Source organism: Natrix helvetica (assembly GCF_964273705.1).
Source record: "Natrix helvetica genome assembly, chromosome: 1".
NCBI lineage: Eukaryota > Metazoa > Chordata > Lepidosauria > Squamata > Natricidae > Natrix > Natrix helvetica.
This window is the reverse complement of record NC_138548.1, coordinates 273,943,292-273,965,986: the sequence shown is the minus strand read 5'-3', so window position 1 is coordinate 273,965,986 and position 22,695 is coordinate 273,943,292. Positions and strand designations below refer to the sequence as shown.

Here is a 22,695-nt window from a genome sequence, read left to right as displayed (position 1 = left end):
TCATTTTTTATTTTAATAAAGGATTTATTCTGAGTCATTTCTGTGAGTCTGTCACCAGGTAAACCAGTCCCATAATATGGGTTGGGAAATCTGGACAGCCTAGATTTACAGTAATGCTCAGGAAAAAAAAAATGACTAAACAGAATCACTGTTCCGCTACGGCAGGGGTGTCCAAACTTGGGAACTTTAAGACTTGTGGACTTCAACTCCCAGAATTCCCCAGCCAGCTGGCTGGGGAATTCTGGGAGTTGAAGTCCACAAGTCTTAAAGTTCCCAAGTTTGGACACCCCTGCGCTACGGGCATTTCCATAAACCTTCTGTTGACATTCCCAAAACACTCTTTGAATTCTCAAAATTATATTCATAAGGGGCTGCAGTTGTCCTCATTGCAACTTCTGAAAACTCCAGACAAGTTGACCATAGGAGATTTAGAGAAATGTAAAATCAAAAATCAGCATCCATCCTCATCACACAATAGATTTGCTTTCACAGTGGGGGGGGGGGGAAAGCCCAGGATAAATGCCATTCATGAGGTGTCAATCTGTCCCTTTGCTCTGCTGAAATCTTGGCATGAGGATATTGGGGCATTGTGATTTAGGGACATTGTGGGAGAAAGCCAAGGAATTGAGATGCAGAGATTGGTGGGAACTCTTGCCAGTGGGAAAGTGATCCTCTCCAAGCTCAGCATTCAAAGAAGTTGCAGAATGGAAGTTTGACAAGAAGCTACGTTGAGTTGTATGTGAACCAGAAGTTACCTGAATCAGCTGCCCAGTGTTATTACTGGAGGAATTCAAGGGTACAGCAGCCATCTTTGAATAATACCAAGGATATCTTTGGAAGGGCCCTAAAAATATCCCAGAAAAAAAAATCCTAATTTAAAGGAAACTACAGGGTAAGATTTGAGAAGAAATCCTGATTTAAAACTTTTACGACTTTCAAATTGGAGATTTAAAAAAAACTGTTTAGCTGGGAGTCTGCTTTTCTTAAAATGTTAACATGGGAAAGGAAAAAAAAAACAGACCTAAACCAAATTAGAGACAGTGTTAGCATTCCTGGTATGGATTTTGCATCTTGTTATTCTAGTAATTCTTAATGCATTATTCAAAATAAAACAATGTTTACATTAAAACTTCCAAAGCAAAAGAAAGCTGGGAAATGATCCTTAGCTCTGCAATCAGGTAGCAGTGTGAAAATCCCGGGGCTACAGTTTTGCTTGTGCTCATGCACGCGTGATACTTCTGCGCATGCACAGAAGCGGGCAGGTGGGCGGAGCCTCCTGCCACCGGCACTACCAGTTCGCTGAACTGGGCTGAACCGGGAGCAACCCACCTCTGGTGTGAAAGCTTTATTTGCATAGCACAATGAATCTAAGTCCAAAAACTAAATTTGCTTCAGTTCTGCACTTCCTTTTTTTTTTTTTGCAGATTTTTTTTCCCTTCTACAACACATTACAGTCATTATATCAACATTGTTATCTCATCATATCTGTACATGTATATAATATTTCACTTCTATATTTATACACCTTTATATACAGTTCTATATGCATTTATATATGTTTTTCGGCTTAATTAATTTTCTTGCTTTGCAGCCATTTGTACCAATTGTTCCAAATTTTATAACATTCTGACTCTTCTTTATCTTTTAATTGTTAATTTGTCCATCTCTGCACAATCCAAAGTTTTTTTATCACTTCCAAATGCTTTGGTTGCTGCAGATTAAACTCTTTCATGATTTTAGTGTTTTTAATAATACAGAGCTTTGTGTGCACAATTCTACATGATAAGTTATTTAGCTTCCAGATGTCATATGCCTCAAAGCTAAAATAACAGGTTCCTCAGCTTCTTTCTTTCTTTTCTTTTTTATCTGAAGTATGGCCCGCTCCACCCATATGCCTTTCATTTTATTTCTATCCAAATGTAAATTGCTGCCCAACTCCTTGGCAACCTGGATGGCTTACAAAGAAAAGAAGAAAAGAAGAAAAGAAAAGAAGGCATTGGCAGGTTTGAGAGAACCCCTAGATTACAAACATGCAAAACTTCAAGAAAGAGTAAACATGGTTTCTTCTGTTCTTCTCAACAGAAGAATTCTGAAAAGAAGTCAGCCAAAGGACAGAGAAGGTATCTGACTTTCTTTTCCAAAGACAGGATGTACACGTAGGATTACTCGACACTCAACAACAGGAGGAGATGTCTTTGGATTTTTGGAAGAAATGCCCATCTGGGTTCAGTTCCAAAAGGGGAGAAAGACTCTGGAAACAATGTTGGCTGTTCGGAAAGATGGTTTTAATGGTGGACAGGACCACATGGTTTTGAGGTCCTGGGTAAAAAAAAGCACATGGGAGAGAGAGAGAGAGGGAGGGAGGGAGGGAGGGAGAGAGAGAGAGAGAGAGAGAGAGAGAGAGAGAGAGAGAGAGAGAGAGAGAGAGAGAGAAAGATTTATATCCTCTGGTGGGCTTTGAAATTGGCTTGTATTCTAATTGGTTGTCAGACTCCCATGGAGCAGGAGTCTTAGCTAACTCTGTAGGCTGTCCTGAGTCCCAGGCTTGGTTGAGCCTTGATGGATGATGTAATCTTCCCAGGTGCCATGTGGTGAGGTGGGTAGAGGGCTAATCCTACCATGTCATGAGGGCCATGTCTTAATCCCATCAACCTGGAGCTGTGGGGGGCAAGGGAGCTGCAGGGGGCAAGGGAGCTGCAGGGGGCTGCTGTGTCTTTAAAACATGTTTCTCCTTTTCTCATCCAGGGAAACATAATATTCTGCCTTTTTAATATTTCTTAAATTTTTCATTCTTCTAGGAGAGGGATGGGTGCTAACTGCTTTCATTATTTATCCTCATGTCCTTCATCTACTAGGCACAGCCTTAAATTAACTTATTGTTTGGCTTTTGAGTGTGCATGGGTTTTTTTTTAAATTTTAGATTGTTTCTGAAGTCATTCAAAAGTCTGTGTATTGTGTATCTTATAAACTGTCTGTTTCTTTCCTTACCTTGTCCATCAGCAGACTTGTCAGATTGGATTTAGGTTATTTAATTTACTCCCTGATTCTGTCAATCGCCTTCAATCCAGCCCTTTCCAATCTATGTTGCAGTCCTTAGGTCACGTGTTTCTGCAGTGACATTTGAAATGTGTGTCAATTCCATATTATCACTAGCATATAGTCTTGAAAATAAAGATTTTCCAGATAAAGATAAGAGCTCTGGTGGCGCAGTGGTTTTGTTCTTCTTATGGGCATCCCCTTTCTCTAAAATGTGTCTCTTTGTTTCCAAATGTTGTTTTGCTTGTGTGTTAGAAGTTTGATTTTAACCATGCTGATGACTGGCAGTGGAGAAAATAACCACATTTTAAAACTGACTCAAATATGTTGGGGCTATATATATATATATATATATATATATATATATATATATATATATATATATATATATATATATATATATATATATATATATATATATATATATATATATATATATATATATATATATATATATATATATATATATATATATATATATATATATATATATATATATATATATATATATATATATATATATATATATATATATATATATATATATATATATATATATATATATATATATATATATATATATATATATATATATATATATATATATATATATATATATATATATATATATATATATATATATATATATATATATATATATATATATATATATATATATATATATATATATATATATATATATATATATATATATATATATATATATATATATATATATATATATATATATATATATATATATATATATATATATATATATATATATATATATATATATATATATATATATATATATATATATATATATATATATATATATATATATATATATATATATATATATATATATATATATATATATATATATATATAAAGCCTTATCAGCTAGTATGGGCTGAATGCAGGTTTTCTTCTTTCAATTTCCCAATTTTAAGAAAGGTTCAGGTTAAGCTGAGGGCCTTTTAAATATAAGTTAAGGTATAAAAAACATTCACATCTGCTGTCTTTGGCATGAATAACAATCTGGTCTCTGAAACAAGGGAGGTGAGAAGGTTGGCATGTATAGTGGATCTGACTATATATTTAGTCTAGGCTGCTCCTGGGCACAAAATGCCTTTTAAAGGTTTAGCATGTGCCTAGAATATTAATATGGAGATGAAATCCATGGGTGGAGAAAGGTGGCAAATCTATTTGGACTACAAGATAAATTAGCATTGTGATCGTCTGCTGGTTCTGCAACTTATTTGACTCATAAAGAAAAAAAGAAAAAAAAGGTTGTTTTAACCTGCTTCAAAAGACTGTTGTAAGATATATGTGTATCTTAGAAACTATGGTTTGTGCTCAGAGGCATTCTGTTGGGGCAGGATGTCAGAGTTTGGCCTGGCACAGCTCTCAACAACTGAATGTTCTGTCACTATGATAACAACAGCTACCAAAATTTTCAACCAGAATTTCACCTTTGGCTATATTGAAGTTCCAGTCAATCTGACATGTGCAACTTTTAGAGACTTGGTTTTTTCTGTGTTAGCCCTTTCCTCTGGTTGTGTCGGGGTGGACACTTCTTACAACCACTAATCAAAAGATACTGTGCTGTTTTCCCACTTTGTTTCCCCTTAAGGTTTTTTTTCTGAATTGTATATTTTCAACTTGCTTCTGCAAGGCCATCCCATTGTAAGTTTTATGAGGTGCAGCTGATATTAACTTCTCTGCCCATATCATTATTTTTTGACCGGCTTCTAGTAAAAAGAAGGTAGACCCGACAAGACCAAAGCGCTGTCCCTCTGATACTTAGTGGTCAGCATTCTCTTTCTGCAAATACTCATAGAGAGAACCTCTGGAAAACAAGTGAGCCAAAATGCCCATGGCTTCTTCAGCTGATGCTCAGAATTAAACAACCTTGGGAAGGTCTCCTTGTATCAGCAGATGCATCTGAGAAGGATGAAACCCAACTGAACAAACTTAGCCCTTTTAAAGCTGGGAATTGGCATTAGCAACTTCATCTCACACTTCACCCCATGTCTGAATTCCAGGCAGCAGATTTTAGTGAATGCATTCTTACAGAATTTCTTGGAAACAGCATCTGCAAATGAAGACAAATGAGTTTCAGGAGGGAAAAAACAGCCAAGCTTGCAAGCTGATTGCAAGCACTCTCCTTCTCCAGGGAGGTTTACTTTAGAAGTTGTTGTATTGTAACTGTTGTATTGTAACTATAAAGGTAAAGGTAAAGATTCCCCTTGCACATATGTGCCAGTCGTTCCCAACTCTAGGGGGCAGTGCTCATCTCCGCTTCAAAACCAAAGAGCCTGTCCAAAGAAGTCTCTGTGGTTATGTGGCCGGCATGACTAAGCACCGAAGGTGCACAGAACGCTGTTAACCTTCCCACCAAAGATGGTTCCTATTTTTCTACTTGCATTTTTTATGTGCTTTTGAACTGCTAAGTTGGCAGAAGCAGAGACAAGTAACGGGAGCTCACTCCATTACACGGCGCTAGGGATTCGAACCACCGAACTGCCAACCTTTCTGATCAACAAGCTGAGCGTTTTAGCCACTGAGCCACTGTGTCCCTAACTGTATTGTTTCCAAAAAAGAAAGTCTGATTTGTTCTGATCTGTCTTACCTGGCAGACTTTGTTAGTGCCAAATCTCCTTTTAGTGTTGCTATGAGATATTGAATTCTTGAATTGAATTGAACCAATTAGCTTGGGAGCTCAACCCTAAGCATCCTTTCCAAGCAAGAAACATTCAGTTCAGTAGAATATGTCCTCCTCTTACAATAACTGCACTTCCGTGGAAGGAGGTTATGGGTGCACTAGAAAGCATCAGAAAGAATACTCAAGTTCTACATGATAAACAGGAAAGCTGGTGGCTCGTATTTGGCCTTGGTCTGTGCAAAATAGTAAGCAAAGGCTGTGAATTAACAAGAACATTCATAGCCTTCAACTAAAAGTGCAGAGCTTGCACCACCAAGATTGAAGTTTCCCGTCCCTCCTAGTAATTCCTACCCGTTAGAAAATGTTTTAGTATTGTACTGACCCTATGCTTTTTCTCCCTCCCGTTCCTCTTTACTTTGTTATTATTTAAATTCTTGGAGACAGGGAAATAAAATATTGAACCCAGAAAAATGTTATGGCACAATTCAGTTTTGACATTTTAACTCCCAACGATCACAGTGGCGAGAAAGAGAAACGGGCATTAAACTTTTCTACTGAGTGAAATTAAAGCTTCAGTCCTATTTGGATATACGTTACCCTGTTACCATTAAAGGACTTTATCATAAGCTGACTCTTTCTCATTTTCCTTTGTGTGAAGGTTCCCCGGGCTAAAGCCTTATACAGCTACAGAGGACAAAATCCTGGAGAACTGAGATTCAACAAAGGAGACATCATTACACTGTACCGTCAGCTGGATGAAAACTGGTATCTAGGAGAAATCAATAGGGTCAGCGGAGTTTTTCCAACAAACGCTGTGCAAATTATCAAACAGTTGCCGCAGCCGCAACCATTGTGTCGAGCACTATATAATTTTAATCTGAAGTCCAAGAATAAAAATGAAAAACCAGATTGCCTGTCTTTTCATAAGGTAAGTCCAGCACCCAGCCAGCAAAACTGAAAAACTAATGTCCAGTTACACTTATGACATGTATTTGATGATATGGAAAAACATTGAAATGAATCAGTATAAGGGACATGCCTACTTCCTCAATCCTTTCCTAGAATCTTAAGGTGTACAGCAGGGGTATCAAACTCAAGACCCGCAGGGCAGATCCGGCCCACAGTATGCTTAGATCTGGCCTGTGAGGCCGCTCTGGAAACAGCGAAGGACTGGCCCACAGTACCTCTGCCAGTGAAAACAGGCTCCCAATCTCCATTTTCTGCTGGGAGGGCCTCCTGCAACACTCTGCCAATGAAAACAGAGCTTGGGAGGCCAGCCCTCCTGAGTGCTGTTTTTGCTGGCAGAGGATTGCAGGAGGCCCTCTCAGCAGAAAACGGAGATTGGGAGCCCATTTTTGCTGGCAGAGCACTCAGGTCACCACAGGCTCCACCGACACAAATGACATTGAGCTGGCCACACCTATTCCAGCCCCCCCAAGGTCAAACACAACCCTGATTGTGTTTGAACTCAATTAAATCAAGTTTGACACCCCTGGCGTACAGTAATGGTGAGCTACCTTTTTGGTAACCGTGTCTCTGTTGGAAGTATTTATTTTGAAGCAAAGTTCACTTTTCATTTCAAGTAAACCCAAAGTAGGAGAGAATACAATAAAGCAATTTTGTCAGTTGAGTATTTTCCTCCACGGGGTGAACCACCAAACAAATCTCTTCAACAGACCTACCACCTTATGTGTCACAGCTCTATCCACTCCTGCTATCTGGGATCTTTCTTCTTTGATCAGGCATCAGTAGGCAGTAGGAACAGAGTTCCATGCTTCTATTGGGATATATGGGGAAATATAGTATATTTTGCAGAGGTGGGTTCCTACCGGTTCAGACAGGTTCGGCCAAGTAGGTAGTAACTCGGCCACCCATGGCCCTGAACTGGTTCTATCGGCGGCGCCATAGGTGCTGCCATCTTGGTTTTTTTGCTTCTGTGCATGCACACATAATCTGCATCAGGCACATGCATGCCGAAGCGCATCCCTGAGCAAACCAGCAGTAAAAGACTCCGGAACCCACCCCTGATATTTTGCTATTGTTTTCTCTCATTAACTAAGAAGGGACCCAAGCAAATTTCCTTCCTGAAAGCTCTCAAATCTTAAGATGATTTCTTCTTTTCATATAACTACCATCATCATCGGGTCCCCGGTGTGTTATATTCATTTCTTCATTCCTGTAATAGTTTTCTTAAGCTGTTCTTTGTTAACTCTAGTTTCTAGTTTGAGTGTTAATTCTAAACACTCTACTTTATTCCTTCTACATTTCTTACAGAGATTGGTAAACAGATTCTACTACATTTGCCCAACCAGTTTGCAGAGACAGGGACAAAAAAACTTTTCACACCGGTGATTTATTGTGCCACCCAACTAGTGCTGTGGTGAGATGAAACCTGTCTGCATCTGTGATAGATTGCCACAGCAATGGTTGGATGACACTATAAATTGCTGGTGCAGAAATGCAGATTGTCATCCTGCAGCAGCCCACTGGCCAACTCTGTGATGCAACTGAATGACATGACTGCCTCTCTGTATATCAAAGTGCCATTCCCTTCCAATCTAAACAATTAAATATAACCATAACTGTAGCCAACTGCTCCTTGCCAGCAATTTATGTCTACCACATTAGATTTAACTTTGTAATATCATAGCCTGGGTAGATTTCATGTTAATAATATACAATAATAGTATAGGTTTCAGCACAGGGAATTTAAGAGACTTGCAAGCAATGTGCCGAATGAAACTTTGAAGGGAAATGGTTTACTGCATTCATCAGAAAACAGATGCTACTGATTTCTAGCATCTTGTAGTACCATCCAACCATCTCTGTGCTGATGGAACAATAATGAAGGCATGCTTTTTATTGCCAAAGTCATGGTTGGGTTATGCTAGAAGATGCTATCAATTGCCAGTGGGGAAAAAAACAGAATACCTAGACATGGTAGAATCCTCAATTCCATCCCCTAAAGCAAACTATATTTATCCTGTGAATATCTCTGTTGTTCCATTGCTCATAGTAAGCATAAAATAACATGGCCATCTAAGCATGGCTCTTTTTTCTCATTGGAGAGCTGACAAAAGATGCACATTGCAATGTAGAATAACAATGTGCCCAAGAAGAAAGGAGGAGCAATTTCAGATATAGGGGGTGGGGGACAAAGTGAATAATGAGACCAGGCTACATTTAAGCATGTTCCTGAATTACTGCATTGAGATTAGAGTGGAGCTGGCTTATGAGAGAACTACAGGGAAATGGTTCTGAACAGCCAGTTGTGATCATTGCAGGAGACACGGAAGAGCCAGCTGTGAGTGCCAGCTTTCACTGCCGCATTTGCTGCTGCTCGTTTCCTCAATATAAACACTTTTTTAAAAAGTCTTTCTACATCACCGCATGCACAAATGAGGAATCGCAGAGAGAGGCCATTTATTTTGCTCACTGCAAACATGGTCTGGATTGCATGCCATCTGGTTTGGGGGTCTTTTCCTTTTCAAAAATGTTGCTGGAGACAAAGCGTGTCTGCTTTTTTATACCTCCATTAGAATGTTGGGATTTGGGGGTTTCATGTAACGCTTTTGTCATTTGAGCCAAAGGAGGAAATGTATTACCACCTCTTAAGGCTGAGGACAGACAAGTAGGCAATGAAAAGTGGCTTGCCCTGCCACTGCCAAGATTTATGAGTAAAAAACATTGCCATACTATCAATTTTCAGAAGATACAGTCTTCACATGCACATTAAACAGATCACACATCTATGCCACAATCAAACTGTATCTGTATTTTAGCATATTCCAGTTATGCTATTTCTACCTGCAGCCTTACAATTTTTTCCACTCCTCACAATACAGATAGTCCTCGACTTGCAACAGTTCACTTAGTGACCGTACAAAGTTACAATGCCACTGAAAAAATGGCACTAAACGATGATTTATGTCCGTTTTCCACACTTACGACTGTGGCAACATCCCCATGCTCACGTCATCAAAATTCAGACGCTCAGCAACTGACTCATATTTAGGACCGTTGCAGTGTCACCACGTCTTGTGGTCACCTATGCAACCTTCTGACAAGCAAAGTCAATGGGGAAGCCAGATTCATTTAACAACCCATGTTACTAACTTAACAATTGTGATCCGCTTAACAACTATGGCAAGAAAGTTTGTAAAATAAGGAAATACTCATTTAACAAATGTCTTGCTTAGCTACATAAATTTTGGGCTCAATTGTGGTCATATGTGGAAGACTACCCTGTTTCCCTGAAAATAAGACCTCCTCAGATAATAAGCCCAATCGGGCTTTTGAGTGCATGCATTAAAATAAGACCTCTCCCAAAAATAAGCCCTTCCTGAAAATATTGCAACACAGCAGGAGCCATGAGGTGACCATGCTCGCCGCCTCCTGCACCTAAAAAATAATAAGACCTCCCTGAAAATAAGGCCAAGTGCTTATTTTGGGAGTCAAAAGAAAATAAGACCCTGTCTTATTTTCAGGGAAACACAGTATTTGTATGGCATCCTTTTCAACATTTTTGTCTGAAATATTAATATGGATTTCATTTAATTCAGTTCTTCCCTTTCAATATATAAATTGACCCCTTACAAATTTCTACAATAGTCCTTCCAGTATTCATCTCATTTCAGTTTCATCACAAACCATTTCATCACTTTTTCCTTACCTTCTGATAAACCTCTTGGTTTAGACTTCCCCTCACATTTCAAAAAATATTTGTTTTAATTTTCATCAGAATCATTGTACATTTTCTCTGCATCTTTGAATCTTAACTATTTGTTTTCTTCCCTCTGATTACATTCTCTCTATCTGTCTATCTTTGTGTGTGTGTGCGATATCTTTCCTTTATTCTAATTTTTCATTAATCATATTAATCATTCTCTTTTACTTCATCATATCACCATGCAACCTTTGTCCTGTTTCCCATAGAATAACTCCACATAGTTCTACAGCACTCTATACCACAATCTTTTTATTCACATCCAAGTAGCTTCTCGATCACCATCTTTCCTTGATTTCATTTTCCATTCATTCAGCTGACAGCTAAATCTATCTATAAACCCCTCAAAATCCAAATCAACTGCACAGCCAACCAGAGACAGCACCAGACCCATAATAAGATTCCCACTGATGACTCACACCTTACCCATCACAAGACTCTCACTTGACACACTCACACCTGAAGCCCTTATAAACAGAAGAACTCTGACAGTGACATCCCCAAAACTCTGCTGAAGATGTTACCTAACCAGGTAACAAAGTGTTCGGAAACCAACCCACAAACTTGGAGAACGAACCTTCACATACACACACAATCTGTCTTGTTTATGATAAAATATTGAGGGATGTGATGTGCTGAAATGCTCAAATATTCTTTCACTTTATGCATATATGTTAGAATTATGCTATCAAGCATAAACAACTATCCTGGTTAGTATCTATGATTATTATCTTTCAGGGTGATATAATCACTATGATCAGGCGAATGGATGAGAATTGGGCAGAAGGAAAGTTGGGTGACAGAACAGGAATTTTTCCTATCTTGTTTGTGGAGGTAAGAACCATTTATTGAACATTCTAATATACACCCACACCACACAATCTCACAGAATGTTCCTTGTCAGCACATTTGATCATGGCTTGCACTTTCAGTCTTGAGAAGAGAAAAAGCTGTCCTTGGACTCCATCAGATGGTTGTTCAAAGCAAGCTAACATACCCATCAATTGACAGACACCGGGAATTTAAGAGCAATCGGAAGTCTCACTAGTCAGGAATTGGAAGCTGTAAGTGGAACAAAATAATCTTCCCTTTAAAGGTTTAGCGCACGGGTGTCAAACTTGTGGCATCACGTTGCCGTCACATGACATAGCAACATTTCTCCCCTTTGCAAAGCTGGGGTGGGCATGGCCTGCGCATGATGCATCCAGCCCATGGGCCACCGGTTTGACATCCCTGGTTTAGAATATATGCTGTGTATAGCCAAGGTTATTAAAGGAGCTAAGGCTGGTAATAACGGACTCATCAGGGTGTGTGTGTGTGTGTGTGTGTGTGTGTTAAATGTGTATATGTAGACAGACTGAAGCTCACCACTAATGAGATCTTAGGATTGCACAGAACTTTGCTATCTTCAATTCTGAAAGGGCTTCTGTCAGGCCTGCAATTATATTCCTTTTTAGGATCTTTGGCCTGCCACACTTTCTTAATTTCCTATGCTGTTTCATTAGTGTAGTAATTGGGAGGGGGGAATAGAAAGGAGTAGAATTGTGGAATGTGTTGTTGTCATTCTTTCTAGAAGCCCAAGGTCATCTTTTGTCTCTGCACCTCGACACTTGACCGGAAGAAGCTGGGTGGAGGTGCCAGCGTGGAAGAAAAAGATTGGGCCATGTGATGGATTTATGGGAGTGGGCATAAGATTATGAACTTTCAACTGGGTGGAATTCCAGGAAGCAAATCAGAGTTGGAATTTACACAGTCCGATGCCAACATGTCTGTCTTATTAAATTGGAACTTTAAGGATAGCTCTGCCTTGAACTCTGATTTAATTCTGCAGGATATTTGGAACGCTGACATCTTCCACTTTGCCATTCAAAGTTAATGCACCATTTGGGAGTTTTCCTGAACTTACAGCTGCTGTTGAACCATAGGTAGTAGTCAATGTTCCCTCTAAGGTGCGCGGCTGCGCGGCCACGCACTTGGCAAGAAAACACCGTGCAGCACTTTTCAACTGCCGTGCAGTGATTTCTATTGCCACAGGCTCCGGGAGCTGGGGAGGTCCTTTGCAGGCAGCTAGAACTGGCCGCCCGCAAAGGACCTCCCTGGACTTCTTTTGATGAGCACGGGGCGACTGAGGGTAGTTGTAAAGCCCCCGCCGCCACCAGAATAACTGCTGCCACCTCCTCCTCCTCTAACAGCACTGCCAGATTTGCCTCCCGGCGCTGCGGCTGAGGTGAAGCCGGCAAAGCTCCACCCGGCATCCCCGCGTGTGGCAGCGGCACCACTCCCTCCGCTCGGAGCACCTGAGCTGAGCTCCACGTTACCCCTGCCCCCTCCTCCTCCTCCACCGTGCTTTTGAGGAGCTATGAGGCTGCGGGAGTCAGTAGAAAGGCGGGGGGGAGCAGGGGAAAAAAGGCCTCATGGCTCCTCAAAAGCACGGCGGAGGAGGAGGAGGGGGCAGGAGTAACGCGGGGCTGAGTTCAGGTGCTCCGAGCGGAGGGGGAGGTGCCGCTGCCACGCGCAAAGATGCCGGCTGGAGCTTTGCCGGCTTCACCTCAGCCGCAGCGCCGGGCAGCAAATGTGGTGGTGCTGTTGGAGGAGGAGGAGGAGGAGGAGGAGGAGGAGGAGGAGGAGGAGGTGGCAGCAGTTATTCTGGTGGCGGCGGGGGCTCGTCGGCATCTTCAGCGGCAGCCCTGCCCACGATGAAGAAACCAAAGATGGAGCAGATCCATGCAGATGACGTTGCTGCAACATGACTGGAGGAGGAATTCTGGGAGTTGAAGTCCACAAGTCTTAAAGCTATCAGGTTTGAAGACCCCTGGGGGTTTTTTTGCCTAAAGAGTTAGGGGTGCAAGGGTCTTGTAACTTGACAGCTTTAAGACTTGCGTGCTTCAAATGCCAGAGTTCCTGAGCCAACATGACTGGTGGAGGAATTCTGGGAGGTGAAGTCCACAAGTCTTAAAGCTGTCAGGTTTGAAGACCCCTGGGGTTTTTTTGCCTAAAGGGTTAGGGGTGCAAGGGTCTTGTAACTTGACAGCTTTAAGACTTGCGTGCTTCAAATGCCAGAGTTCCTGAGCCAACATTTTGGTTGCTAAGCAGGAGCGTTGTTAAGTGATACTGATATTATATAACACTTTTAATTAAGCGGGTACCTTGAAGAAACATAACTTTGAGTTTCAAATAATACTGATTTCGTTGTTGTCTTAGGTGACATCTGTGAAAAAAATTCAGGTGCTCAGGCATGAAAATGTGCCGCTCAAACACTATACTTTTCTGCTCACATTGAAAAAAAATTAGAGGGAACATTGGTAGTAGTAGCCAGGAAGGCCTTCACACTGATTTGTCTTTTTCCACAATTGCCTGTTTCTGGACTCAGAAGTTCTCCATACAGTGTCAGGCTATCTTTAAAAGGCATTCAGAAGCTGCAGCTGGTCCACCATAAGCACGTGACGGTATACCCATGTACCCATTTCTGTTGTATGACTATAGTGGTCATCTGTAAGCTTACAGGTACATTTCAAGGTGCTTCAGGTCATAAGGGCTCATTATCAAGAAGCTCTCTGTCTCCTACATTTCTGCCTGTCCTGTTCATTTCAACAGAATTGGTATGTTTCAGGTCCCATAGTCTGCCACCTAATGGAACTTAGAATGTGACCTTTCTCTGTCACAGCTCTTGTTCTATGAAACAGCAACAGAAACATTTCTATGTCCACCCCCCACCCCCTTGGCCTCATTCAAACTAGCCTCCAAAAACTCTGGGTTAAATTGTATGGTGGCACTTTCTGAGAATGCTATACATTAAGAAGGTATTATTCTTCTGAGTGTTTCACTATCCTCCTTTTACTATTACTGTTAATTCAATTTTTTGAAATATTGTATGCCACTCAGCATCACTAGAGAGTTGAATGCCTTTGCATATTGGGTAAAATGTCAATAAGATTGTTAAATAAACCATGACTTGGCACTGTGTCTAGACCCAGTCAGTAATGTCATTTCACACACAAGTTAGCATGTTGCTGCATATATCTATTCAAGCCATTCCTGGAATGTCAGTTCTGCAAGTTAAAATCTTTGGACTGCTATCAACAAAGTCACATCTGTCAGTGTTCTAAATAACACCCCTGATGAAAGAAGACTCCAAGGCTTGAAGTTCCTCAAAGTTCCATTTTATCAGAGATGTCATATGGGCAAATCTAGGATAACCCAAATCTGAAAGCTTCCAGATTTTCTCCACCTAAATGAAACTTCAAGTCCCTGCCCAGTATCCACATGTCCATCACATGGTCCAATCAAAGCACCGTCCCAACTGAAGATGCCTCCCAGTCATACCCCTCCAAGTGTACAGGGCAAGATGTCCTTGATTCTCTGAGAAAGGAATGTTATTTTGACTATATATCTCCCACACTCCATATAACCCTCCACCCTCCCATTTTCCCACAGCATTAAATGTGGCAGGCTGGAAGGCCCAATGCAAACAAAAATGGCCTCCAGGTCTGACAACATCTCTTTTCTCCCTCCTGTTTCTTTTCCAGCCAAATACAACAGCCCAGCAACTTCTTCAGAGGAGCAAAAGTTACCAGTCTTCTCCCCTGAAATGTGCTTCACCTTTACAAAGGTTCTTACCTAGATCCAAAGGTGCAGAGTCACCCACTTTCTGCAAAGGATCTGAATCTAGAAGGAAGACCATGAGACAGTTCTCTATTACAACTGCCCTAAACACCCTTAACAGGATGGTCCATTCACCTACAGGAAGGCAGACTTTGGATATCAGTTCTCCTGTGCTCATCAGTTCTAGCAACCCTTGCGTGACTGCAAAGCACCAAGAGAAATTAGAAGCCCCATATAATACACCAGACCAGGTAAATGCATTATTTTTTCCCTTTTATTTCAAGATTTTGTTCTTTCTTTTTTCCCCCATTATCTCTATTGCATGCCGCTCATAAGGAAAAGGTAAGTGAACAAACAATAGACTTAATATGTTGCCTTCTCCCCTTCTTGGAAGAGCTTTATAGCTCCTGCTGCCTTAAGAAAGTTCAAAACATTCTTAAAGATCCATCTCATCCTGGGCACCCCTTTTTTTTGAACTATTACCACTTGGCAGATGGTACAGGATAATAAAAACAAGGATAAATAGGCTGAAAAATAGCTTCTATCCCAGGGCAGTAACTATATTGAATTCTACTGTATAGTGCCATACTAATGCAATATTGGGTTTTCAGCTCAATTGTATAGAATGTGAAGGTTGTGTGTTTGTGTTTTATTTTTATAGTTATAATGCACACTGGAGATGGCATTTAAATTTGTTGTACAAGGTGCAAAGACAATAAAGTAAACTTAACTTAATTTAAGAGTAGGTACTCTAGGGATGTGGTTTTGCTTACCAGGCAGCGAATTGAAAAGCAAACTTTATCTGCCATGGAAGGAGGGATTAATTCTGGGTTCCCAAAAAATTATCTTTCATGCTCTGCTGTCCGACAGATGAAAGAAGCTGGGGCCAACTCATCGGATTATCTTAAATGAGGCCCCGGACATAGTTCATTGTTGTAGTTTAACTTAGTCTTCACCAAAATTTGTGCCTCAAGTTTATTTTTCATCTGTAAAACTTGTGGGCATTCTTTCCAACTTAAAGTGCTTGAAATAGTAAACAAAAAGGCAATGAAATGGATTGAAATGAAGTCACATAGTTTAATAAAACCAAAAAGCAAAACCAAAGATTTTTTTTAAAATGAACGAAAAATTGAAAATGAAGGTGAAATGCCAACACAGATCGTCATCTATTGGTGGAATGAACAGTCAGAGCAGTAATCCTAAACCCAGAAATTTTCTAGAGCAGAAGAGGGCCCTCTACATCTCGTTCTTTTTTGATGGAGGGAGCTTTGGGCCCTTACACTCCCAGCAGTAGCACCAAAATTTATCTACAAGCCGATAAATAATGAGGGCATAATTTTATGATTTTCTGCAGGAAAAAAGTCCAAGTACTGTAAATGTCAGAAATCTGCAACAAAATGAACAGGTTTATTAATGTCTGATATGCCCTATAGGATAATGATTGCAAAAATCTACTCTGATGTCCTATCACTGCTATGCGGTCATGGCCATTGGCTGCAAGAGTTCAATCTTCTCTATTCTAGAGAATAGATACTATTTCTAAGAAGGTTTTGGTTTGTGTTCTCTTTAGCTCACCTAAGTAAATCCTGTATTGCAAGGAATGGTTTTATTCGTTTGAAAACTTGAAAAGAAGTTATTGTATATGGTCTACACTTTTCATAATTATGTGCACTATTTTCCAAATTAATCAAGAAATTTTGTACAAACTATATAAAATCTGATAATTTACAAGGCAATCTCCTGAGTTTATAAAATTAATTTCTTCCGTCCTAATAAAAAGTACTGGTCAATATAACCCATCAGTGTATCATGTGCTTATTTTTTTGGAATAGATGCCCTAAACAATTATACTACCCATTTGCTTATTCGTTAGGTCACTGAATCAGCACATTATAGAGTAAAATTACCTAATTCATTTTAGAAATTGCATAAGAATAGGATTGGTTGTCTTGAAAAGCTGCAGTGATGAGAGGGGACCACATGGGTCATTCCCATGCATTTGGTTGGATTCAAGGATTATAGTCTAAGCTCTAAAGAATGATAGGCATGGCTAGTTTTGAAAGTGTTAATCATCTATTTGGAAAGAGGTCCCAGATCCAGTTTCCCGAATAAACAATTCCTTAACTCAGAGCAGACTAATGCAAAAAATCTTAAGGGATATATGTGTGGCTTACACAAATGCCATCAACCTGTAACAAAAGGAGGGGAGAAATGACAAAACATGCAATATAGTGTTACAATGCAAACCCAATGATATAGGTTTTTGCATACAATAAATGAATGTCTGGAGTTTGCATTGTGATGTCACAGAATAGATGTCATTATCTTTTCATGACGGTTTATAGTTTATGCCTATAATCTCCAGAGCTCCTGGTGAGCTATTTTGAGGGACAATGATCAGCTAAAGCATTAATATGTTCTATTGAAAGAGCCATTTGTTAATGGGATCAACTATTACATTTTCTAATTCGGAATTTCATTTTAAAAGGCCAATATTACAAATGACTAAGATTGCTCTGAATTCTGCATTTTTCTGCGTGTTTATCTTTCCAACTCTACAAAACTTCAATGGGCCACTGAATACCACTGAAAATAGCAAAATAGTATTTTATACGTACTATTTTACATGTACAAATCCTCTAAGTCTTGCAGAACCAGTTCACCTTTTTGGACCTACATATAAAGTTTACTTGACTATGAACAGCGACATTAACAAACCCAAGGGTTACTCATTGTTCTGCATCAGCACTGAGATTTAATTCTTAAAACCAGCAGGCAATGTTAATGAAGATTAAAGAGTGTTGAGATGTATATCAGACCAAGCAGTAAAATGTAGAGAAGTAAATCACTAGCATTAAGCCTGTCTATGAGACACAAAGTCTCTTCCAAAATAAGGCAGTTTCTTTGCTCCTATTACAATGGAAAGATCTGTCTCATGAGTCTTTAAAGCCACCACAGAGTCAGGGAGGAACAAAAATTAAGGACTAATTGACTTTATTCCTGCATATTTGTTACTCAGCAAGACAGAGAAGAATGGAAAGAGACAGAAAAGATCTTTGAAACAAGACAATCCGGTATGGCCTGAAGCATTTGTTTGTTGGAGCTGTTAGCTGCATTTAGCCTGACCTGACTGATGTGATCTATGTTCAGATTTGTTCAGAAAGTAGCAGGAAACTCCGAAGAGTCAATTACAGTGAGAAGCTGGGGTGGGGGGAATCCTGTAAGAAAACAGTGGCAAACCACTTCATATTGTTAGCAAAGGTCAAATTCAGTTGACCTTACACTTTCATTGCCTTATTGGTCTATTTGATCCTTTTTATGTTCCGAAACATAAATTCCAGGATAACTCCAGAGCATTCTTTTGTTTAAAAAGTGGAACTTGTGGAGATTGAAGGGATTGTTTTCAGGAGTTGAGGAAGAATGATTGGAGGATACAAGTAGCAAGTAGATTGCCCATTAAGGATGGAAGGAAGATAGATACGGTAGTTACCACTGAGTGAAATCCACATTGCGTGGTGCTTGGCTGGTTTAATGTTGCTACAGAAATGTTGCTTCTGTATGTTTCTACAGAAGGCATATCTGTATATAGTAGTAGAATTGGAGTCATCTGCAATAGGTTAGCCAGATGTTCCATCCCTCAGTTGTTTCGGAACAGTTCCCTCAACCATAATGTTATTTTAATTGCCTCAAAATAACATTTGTCCTACTACTTTAAAGTGGAAATGGATCCTTTTAATTAGAAATTGTTGCCAATCCATAAATGAGTATTGTTTGGGTAAATACCAAATAGACATACTTAATATAGGATATATTAATAAACCAAGTAATAGCGAATGAAAGCTAGCTCATTACTGAAAACAAATAATATTCTAAGACTCCTTGTCGAGTCAGCATAAAGGCACATCATTTTCTTATAACCAGAAGCTGCTGAGAATGTGAGAAATGATGTCAGAACATCATCGGAGTTTGCAAACTCCAAGTATTTTTTTTTTGAGATGGAGGGATTGAGCAGCAATATATAATCATCCCAATTGGGAAGATTGTAGGGTTTAAGGGCTAAACTTGATACATTAAATTACACCTTAACTTCCCCCAAACCTTTAAAAGAATTCTTCCTCCCATATTCCAGAGATTCCAAGCCATAAAAAAAGATAGGGATGCATGCCATCTGTAGGACACAGGGCTGTTCACTTGCATATATAGTGTATATATATCCTTGCTTATGCTCGTATTGTTTGCCTGTTTTATATCCTTCATATATTAACTGGTTATCTCTCTGATAGTTTTCAATTATTTCCCTGTTGTTTTTCAATTGCAGTTTGTAGTTTTATGCTGTGCTAATCTTGATGCAAACTGCTTAAATGCACACAGTAACTTACATCATTTCCAAGCTTAATCATGCCAAATGATTCAATGCAAAGTCCCTAATAGAAAAAAATATGTGTAGGTCAGAGTTGAACTGAGAAGGTCTTGGTCCTCTCAAAGGTTTGCTGTTTGCTTGCAGATGTTTCATTATCCGACTAGGTAACATTATCAGTGTGAGTGAATGTGGGGTTTGCTCCTTGTTTATGTACAGTGGCTTTCCCTACCAATGTTAGTGGGGGTGTGGTTTTCTCCTTAGTAGTTCCTTAATTAGGGTAATGTTCTCTGCTTGATGGTTTGTCTGGTGTTAATCCCTGCTTGGCTGGGTGTGGGCTGGTGGAGAGGATGTGTGCTGGTTATTTTGTTTCCTTTTTAGCTTAATTATATAGACATTGCCTTTAGTTTCAATGCATATATTTTTGTTTGTGTATATTTTGACAGAGTTATGAAATATATAATAAATCTGTTTATATATACGAAAATAATGTCAGGACCCCAAAACCAAGAAAGACATGTAGAGTTACTCCAGAGCAGTTTTCTTTGTTGGCTTTGAACTATCTTGCAAAACTACAGCAATTGCTTGCATCATTAAAGATATACTCTGAGAATCTCTGGGGAGGAAGACTCTTCATTCTCTTTCTCCCAATAAAGAGATCGGTCCTCTGGAAGGCAGCCCCTCCCTTCTGGGAATCAACACCATATTCCACTACAATAGCTATTTCTATTTCAATCTATTTCCATATATCTTGTCATTATAATATAAAAAATTCCCTCTGGTATACTGAAATTGGAGACTCCAGCTCTTTATTGCCATTTATCATCTTTAAGAGATAATGTCCTCTAAATAATACAATGGTCATTCTCTCTGACCAAAAGGCATTTGAAAGCAAGATGACACCAGCCTCGAGATGCCTGACAATAATAATATTTTTTTAAAAAAAACATTGATAAGATGTTGATAGTAAGCGATAGTGATATCTGAGCTTTGCCAAACACAACAGGATAATGAAGATAAACTAATTACATATTTGAGAAGAGAGCAGGGATAACCACACGGACAGACAAACTCATGTTACAGAAGATCAGTTTATGAGACATCTGCAGACCTCAGACAGAGTGTGATTCCTGAAGATAAATTGCAGAAAATGTAAACACTATCTGCAGCATTCCAAGAACCAAAACTATCAAGGAATTAAGGGATTCCTGAGACTGACTAACTCTTCAGTTACACGTTGCAAATGTCCCTGGAGTTTGAGATTGCTGACTTTTTGAATCCTCTGGGAATCCTCTGGAAATAGGTGGAGTAGCTTTGTAGAAGATAATGGAGAAAATTACCTCTTCCTCTCCTCCCTCAGTATTATTTGGGGAGGTTGATGTGAATGGGGTAAATGAATGGGTAAAATCAACTGCCTTCCAAAGAGACACAAGGCAACAGTCCAGAATCCAGTTTTCAGTAAACTGTATTTATTGTTTATATGACAGTAAGCAAAAATTATGGATAGGGAAGGAAAATTTAGGAGACATTCATAATACCTATCGTTTATTATGGTTAATTCCTTCAAAATATCTTGCGCTTACAAAAAGGGGCACAAGATCGTAACGCGTCTTTGTGCTTGGGTGTGCTTATGTATGCACACTAAAAACTTTTTTCTCCGAATTCCAAGCACAACCTACAATACAGGCCATCCTCACTTCTTAACCACTTAACTCTCTACACAGAGCTTCAGCAGATGAAGGGGAAAAAAGTCTATTGCAAAGCTGTGGTTCTGAGCACAGACCTTCTGCCAAAACAAAGCAGCATTTTTAGGGAAAGGAATTGTGAAACTCATCTAGGTAGCTCCGAATGCCAGTTCCAAATGCCAGCTCCCTCTGAGGTTAATAAGGAAGCTTACCTCCTGGAGGCATTCAAGTGATGTTTGACCTTTCCTGCATTCCTCCGGTTTGGGCGTGGACTGGGCAAATTGTTTTTTCTTCTCAAATGAGCAATGAGCCTTTCAGTTTTCCCAACTGCACAGCTGGAGACTGAAGGCACCGATTCCAACTAGAATGCATGGGCTTCTTTGAGTCTCTTGAGAGGTTGGTTTTGACTTTAGTTTTTGTTTGGGTCAGGGAGGGTTGTGTTAATGACTGATAGTTTATAAAAACATTTTGCTTCTTTCCTTTATAGCAGCTCTGGGTGTCTGATTAGCACTACTAGGGATTTTAAAAAAAGAAGGTCTTGTAAAAGTATTGTGATAGGTGCAGTTGAAATGAGGAAATGTTTTTGGGAGCTTTGAGTTGAGTTGAAAGGAGCTTGCACTGCTTTGCTCTGCCTCTGAAAAGGAAGGCTGGTCCACGTTCATTCTTGTCACTAAGTTCATTCATTTTGTTCCAGAAAAAAAGTGTTCTTGGCAACTACCATATTTAGAAGAGATAGCATCTTATAAACACTTAGCGTGGAGTAAATTCAGTGGGATTAATTCTGAGCAATTCCAAACTTGGATTGTGCAATGTGGGACTTTGGAAAAACAGGTGCTGGTTCTGCACAGTGGACTCAGTTCCAAATCACACTTTTCACCTCCTTTCTAATATTAAACTGCCACTTCTCACATGTTATGTTTTGAATCAATACTTTTTTTTCATGTTGAGGAGAAGAAAACTTAACTTAAGCTAATTCTTTATTTCATATAAGACAGGATGTGATTTTAGTATATGTTCCAGCATTTCAGTGTCTTGTATAGTTACATGTCTTCCCAGCCAAAGTGGGGGCCCCCATAAGACATCTGTTCAGCAGTAAACTGGTGGTATGGTTAACTTTTTTAATCAATATACATTGGTTGGTACATTCTCTAAAGCTTCTATTCTTGATACGAAGAGAGTAGCTACTGTATATAAGGAACTCTTCTGTACAGAGTTCCTAACACAGATGAAGTTATGCATCTGAATATCCATCTTTATGAAGACTCTACTCACAGGGATGATTCAAGGATTTGTTCCATAAAAAGAATGGATTGGATGCAGAAAAGGTGAAAAAGAGAAAACAAATTACTGGCCAGGAAATGTATCAATGTTACACATCGTCTTGTTTGCATCCTAACCTGTTTATGTAGTTACCAGTCAAACTGCCTAAGGATGGAAGAGTCAGTCTGATTTACTCACTGTATTATTAGCATTAGTTAAAGTCCCATCTGATTTCCTCAGCACTTTGAACAACTTAAAAATCCATAGGCATTGTTCTAGCTATAAAATAATGTAAACATGTTTCCATGACACATGCATTTCTGCAAGCAACTTTCCCAGTATGTACCATTTTCTCTCC

The 22,695-nt window shown here is 39.4% G+C and overlaps 1 protein-coding gene across 1 annotated transcript in view; it reads left to right on the top strand.

Annotated features, from left to right (window-relative positions):
- SH3RF2 (SH3 domain containing ring finger 2) overlaps positions 1-22,695 on the top strand; it is a 90,034-nt gene that overhangs the window by 33,991 nt on the left and 33,348 nt on the right. The window contains 3 exon segments of the mRNA XM_081936014.1: positions 6,366-6,635; positions 11,172-11,267; positions 14,960-15,286. Coding sequence (XP_081792140.1) covers positions 6,366-6,635; positions 11,172-11,267; positions 14,960-15,286 — 693 coding nt within the window.